This window comes from Marmota monax, unplaced genomic scaffold, assembly GCF_021218885.2.
Source record: "Marmota monax isolate L192 unplaced genomic scaffold, Marmota_monax_Labrador192_F-V1.1 WCK01_AAM20220418_F8-fsc00006, whole genome shotgun sequence".
Lineage (NCBI taxonomy): Eukaryota > Metazoa > Chordata > Mammalia > Rodentia > Sciuridae > Marmota > Marmota monax.
This window is the reverse complement of record NW_026693712.1, coordinates 1,424,508-1,430,507: the sequence shown is the minus strand read 5'-3', so window position 1 is coordinate 1,430,507 and position 6,000 is coordinate 1,424,508. Positions and strand designations below refer to the sequence as shown.

General features: G+C 39.8%; 1 protein-coding gene across 4 annotated transcripts in view; it reads left to right on the top strand.

Annotated features, from left to right (window-relative positions):
* Positions 1-205: 205 nt before the first annotated feature.
* Cep120 (centrosomal protein 120) overlaps positions 206-6,000 on the top strand; it is a 78,594-nt gene continuing 72,799 nt past the window's right edge. The window contains exons 1-3 of one of the 4 annotated variants that reach the window (XM_046460169.2): positions 206-363; positions 618-694; positions 5,416-5,572. In XM_046460169.2, coding sequence (XP_046316125.1) covers positions 646-694; positions 5,416-5,572 — 206 coding nt within the window. In that variant the 5' untranslated portion in view covers positions 206-363; positions 618-645. Of the gene's footprint in view, positions 364-429; positions 695-4,192; positions 4,246-5,415; positions 5,573-6,000 lie in introns of those variants that run through there. The other 3 variants (XM_046460167.2, XM_058584203.1, XM_046460168.2) reach the window with 3 other exon arrangements.

Sequence of the window (6,000 nt, the reverse complement as noted above, 5' to 3'; positions counted from 1 at the left end):
CATACGCTTCCCTCACACTACTTAAAGTGCCCTACGTAACATCAGGAAGCATTCACAGCAGTAGTGCGCCTGCGCAGCTCGTTCTTATTAAATTGCATGCCTCTCTCCATCTCGCAAGTAGGGGGCGCTGTGAGTCAGTAAGCCAGTCTTTTCCCTAGGGTTCTGCAACGGAACGTTAAAGGGCGGGAGGTGAAGCGGAACGAGGGGCGTTCTATCCTCGACTGCCTTGGTCTCTATCGCCCTTTGTCCTCCAGCTTCCCCAGGCACTGGGCCTGCGGGCCTGGTTGCTAGGCGGAAGAGGGGCGCGGTGGCGTCCGCTGCGGCGCCCGGGCGTTTGAAAAGCGGCTAAGGAGGCGGCAAAAGGTCCCGGGGCGGCGGGTTCGCCTCTACCTGCAGACTGGGCCGGGCGGGACTGCAGAGCAGAATTTCCCTCAAGTCAGGGCAGGGTCAGGTCCTGGGCTGGCGACCTGGGGCAGGGGATCCCGGCGCGCTGCCGGCGGCGGCGCGTCCGGGCCGCGGAGCGGGGTCCTGGCGCCCGGGACACGGGCGAGTAGTGGGGGCCCTTCCCGGGGTCGCCGACTACCCGCAACTCACCCGGACCCTCTTGCTCCTAGCAGACCCCGCCCCCGGCCGCCAACAGCGACCATGGTCTCCAAGTCCGACCAACTGCTCATCGTCGTGTCCATCCTAGAAGGTGAGCGGCCTCCCACTTGCTTTTGCAACTGCTGATTCCTGAATTCTAAAAGAGTATTGTGGGACCGAGTATTTGTTAACCTTAAGAACCTTTTCATCTTTGCTTTTGTGGTCCCCAAAGACTTGCTCAAAGTTGTACGTAGCAAAGTCTAGTAGGCAATTGATTTAAAAATCTCTCGAGAGTATGAGAGCTATTAGAGATAAGTGATATTTAGCCAGACTAGTCGTAGCCCCAGAGAATGTAGAAAAAACCGATTTCCATCGGAAGCAGCTTGTCGATGGCTTTTATATATGAGGAGAAAGCGTGCCTGGAAAGCATGTTCTGTTCAGCAGTCTCCAGGTAATGCCATTTGTAAGAACTTTGCCATTGACGTGAATATAGGCTTCCTACCTTTTCATAATTATTGCAGAGACTGTGCCTTTACAAGTCTTGATTGAGAACCTGAGGGATTATCGTTGTTAAGACGGCATATTACATGTTCTTTTAAGTTTTGTTTGTTGAATGAATGACAGTTGTTTATTGGAGACTCATTGAATGCTAGATACCGGGCTGGCAATGCACGAATAAGATAGTTCTGGGTCTAAAAGCTCAAAGTGTATAATGGAGACTGTGTCACATAATTCTTTGAGATGTGGAAATGGGAATGTCCGCCTCTGGGGAAGCTGGGGGAAGGTTTACCGGAGGAGGTGGCATATTTTGATTTAAGACTTATCTGTAAGAGATGTTTAAGATTTTAACAGGTGAGAAAAGTAAGGGTGAGCATTCTGAGTCAAGGAAAGAGCAAAGAGCATTTACATTATGGAAAAGCAAGGTATGTTTTGCCCTCCTTAAATTCATTTAATAAATGCTGCTTAAATTCAGTGTGGTTGGAAAGCAGATTGCAAGTTTATAGGAGTTTATAGGTAAATTGGGACAGGTTATGTATACCATGATAACAAAAATCTTTTTTTTTTTTTTGGTGGGGGGAAGTCTGGGGTTGAATACAGGGATGCTTTACCACTGAGCTGCACCCCTACCCTTTTTATTTTGAATACGAGTTTTCACCAAATTGCTTAGGGCATTGCTCATTTGGAGGCTGGCCTTGAACTTGCAATCATCCTGTTTTAGACTCCTTGAGAGCTGAACCAGAGGTGTGCCTGGATATTTTTATTCTTCACAAGAGGGTATTTTGTAGCAGCCTGATTCTCTTTTAGGGGTCAGAGACCAGGAAACGGTGTAAATGTAATTTTTGAGTTTGGAACAGTAGAGGGACCAAAAGCTATAAAGTGTTGGGACAATATTAACTGTTAGATTATTGTTTAAAAACATGGGACTGAAATTGCCTCGTCATTTGTTTAACAAAAACTTTTAGACTTAAAACTGTGCCCTGTGCTTTAAGAAACAAATGTAATATAATTCCTTCCCCTTGAGGATGACCTATCTACTTGGGGATATCAAGTTAATGTGCAGGTAATATGTTTGAACATAATATTATATTAAGAACATGTGATATGGGCCAAAGGAGGACTAGGGGATGATGATTAAAGGATACACAAGTTTTTTTTTTTTGAGGGACATAAGTATTCTAAAATTGACTGTGATAGTATTTGCACATATCTATGAATATCCTAATATACATTGAATTGAATTGAAATGTGTGAACTATAGGATATGTGAATTTTATCTCAGTAAAACTGTTATTAAAATAAAGCATGTGATATGGACTGTAAATATAGGTTTGAAGGTAGAAGTAGTGGATGAAGGTAGTAGTAGTGCCTTGAGTAATAAGTAAGCTCTAGGTAGGTGAGGGTAGAAGAAAGTCATTCCAGGAGACTGGACAACCAGGCCAACATGAGGATGAACACAGTGGGAGGATTGTTGAAGAAGACAGCAAGAAGAACAGGGATAAGGAATGTGAATATTTATGAATATCATGGTAAGAAATACTTGTATAGCTAGCAGGCATAGACTTTGAAGGATCTTGAAAATCAAGGAATTTAGAATTAATATTCCAAGAAATAGTTTGGCAGCATATAGTTCTAAGCAGGAAATTGCTTTAAGTTCAGTTTTGGAAGATAACTTGGAGTCAGGGATGTCAGGTTGTTACTACAAACACATATAAAACTGTTATGTGATCTTCCTTACAAAATAGTTCCTGTTTTGTGTTTATATTTCTATTCTTCCTAGCCACACTGTAGCTCAAATCTTAAATCATCCTTGATTCCTTTCCCATTCCTAACTTCCAAATGACCACCAACTGTTAATTGATTTTATTTTCTAAATAATAATAGACGGTACATACAAGCTTTTGAATGAATGATTTCCACGGTGGGTACCTAGATTAAGGACTTGTTTCCTTCTTTTCCAGAAACATCTATAGTCTCTTGATTTTTTGGCAATTATCTTTCTGATATGCAAATCTGTCTTAAAATTCTTCAGTGTCCTGAAGGATAGTATCTATACTTTTGAGTATAGCAAACATGGCACTATGTGGTAGAACTTTTGCCTACCTTTTCAATTTTATATATTCTCTGCCCTTAATTGAACTGCTTGTAGTTTCTTGGCTACAATTTTAGAAATGCCATTTTTCAAAACAAAATAATTGAATTTCTACCATGAGAAATATTTAAGCCAGATCCCACGGATGAAAGGCAATGTTTCTGAAACAAATACATTGAGGGATGAGGCAGGCATCTTTTTGTTCCACTGAATATTCTTTGTTCTCAAGCTTATTGGAGATTATTAGTATGATAGTCTGACGGAACATATAAGTTATTTAATGTATATGAAGTTCATTTCATTTGGGAAACATAATGATCTTTTAGAGTAACAGAAAATGAGGTCCAGAGAGATGCCTCTGAGTGCTAATCAGAAGAACCAGGCCACATGTTTAAAGAGGCCTAATAAGGAGTCTCAACAGAGAGCCTTCGGCTGAACTGCACAGGTTTTTTTTTTTTTTATTTTTTAAAAAGAGAGAGAGAGAGAATTTCAATATTTATTTTTCAGTTTTTGGTGGACACAACATCTTTGTTTGTATGTGGTGCTAAGGATCGAACCCGGGCCGCACGCATGCCAGGCGAGCGCGCTACCGCTTGAGCCACATCCCCAGCCCTGAACTGCACAGGTTTATAATCCAGGTCCTTCTAGGCAACTTAATCCCTCCTAACCAGGCAGCTCAAGCCAGGATGAGTAGCAATAAGGATTTATTTATAGTAGATTATAAACAAGAGGACTACTTGACCTAGTGTAGATTCTTTTTTTTAAAAATTTTTTTTAGATGTTGATAAACCTTTATTTTATTCATTTATTTATATGTGGTATTGGGAATTGAACCCAGTGCCTCACATGCTAGGCAAGTGCTCTATCACTGAGCCACAACCCCAGCCCTACTTTGAGATTCTTAAGGATTCTTCCTTGGATTCTTCAGCTTTCTGGTTTGAGTGTTTCAAGTTTGTTTAAACTCTCATTTGAGACCTTCATTTCCTTGAAGGCAGGTATTCTATTTTACTTTTTTTTCAGCCTGCTATTTGATATCTGGCTCTGAATATGCCTTCAGTAAAGGAAGAAATGAGGTAAGGCAGTGCAAATGAAATTGATGTGTAGATAAAATTTTTAAATATTTCATGATAATAATGTAGTCTTTGAGAATAGAATGAATACCAGTGCTTATTTTGCTTTAGCTAATTTCGTGATTATTCTTAAATGAGTTGACAGGAAAATTAAGACACAGGAAAATAAAAACAAATTTTAAATTTGTTTTTGCTTATTTCTCAACTCTTCAGATGACTTCTTTATAAAGTACTTATATAGTAGTGTTATAGTTATATAACACTACTATATAAGTCTTAAATTCTAAATGTTGTTGAGATCATTACTACTCAAAGTGTGAACCAACGCAACATCGAGGTTATCCAGGATCCTGTTAGAAATGCAGGTTCTCAGGCCCAACTAGACTAACTCAACCAGAGTCTGTGATGGTGGTCCACTTAATGCTTTGAATATAACCCTTGCTGCTCTCCCAGTGCAACTTATTTTTAAAATGGACATGTTTCTTTCTCTTCTTCTCTCCCTGCTCCTTCCTAAACTCTCCCCATCTCTAATCTCAGGGGAAACAGGAGTACCTTTCTTCCCCATCCTAGGCAGAGTTATCTGTCCTTGAGTACACACACACACACACACACACACACACACCATAGGAATGAAGTGATCCAGATTTTGGGGATGGAACCAGAAGATCTCAGAAATGGCTGTCTCCCAAATGAACAAGTGAATTACAACTTCAGACAGAGAACACATGGAATGTAGCCTTTGAGTCACCTCTAAAAAAGTCCTCTGTTCCTGCTGATGGACAGAATCACAGCCTTTGGGACAGGAGTCCCTGTGTTTCTCCTTTGCTAGTGAAGTAATAAACGTTCAGTTCCCTGTTTCTCAAAACTGTCCTCATTATTGAATTGGAATTGGGGACAAGGACTGAGTTTTGTCAACAAGTGTACATTTTAACATGATCCCCAGGTGATTTATATGCACATTAATGTTTGAGAAACACTATTTTGTAAGTTATAGCTTTCAATTTGATTCACGTTTCTTATGAGTTATGAAAGAGTTTATGTATTATTGAGATAGTTTTTGCAAATGTATAAGTCAGCCACCCTTAACATATGTCAATTTTAAAAACACGTGCTAAATGATCTTATTTGATTTTTGTACACTTCCAATTAATCTGTGTAGTCTTTTCTCTTCAGGTCGCCATTTCCCCAAACGTCCAAAGCATATGCTTGTAGTAGAAGCAAAGTTTGATGGAGAACAGCTGGCTACTGATCCTGTGGACCATACTGACCAGCCAGAGTTTGCCACTGAGTTAGCATGGGAAATTGATAGGAAAGTACTTCATCAACACAGGTAACTGTTATTTTCAATTTAAGTTAGCATCTTTGTCTGTCTCTTTCAGATTCTTATGAAATATGTATCTTATTAGGTTTTAATAATAATCATGTCTATTGTTTTGTAATGTACCAGGAAAGGTTCATCATACTTTGCAATAATAACTCATTTACATATTAGAAGAACTATATGAAGTTGACATTATTATTTCTCCAGTGTTATAGATGAGGAAACTGAGGCCTGAGAGGTTAAATAATTTGCCCAGAGTTTGTCAGTTGGATAATGGTAGATCCCAATCTCCAGAGCCTAGGCTTTTAACCACTACATTAAACTTAGCTTTTTCCCTTCTAATGTGTGAGGAATTAGATATTCTGGAAGTACCTTAATAATGCCTTCCAAATATTAGTTGGAGTTCATCATAGCTTATTAGTTTATTATGTATTTAC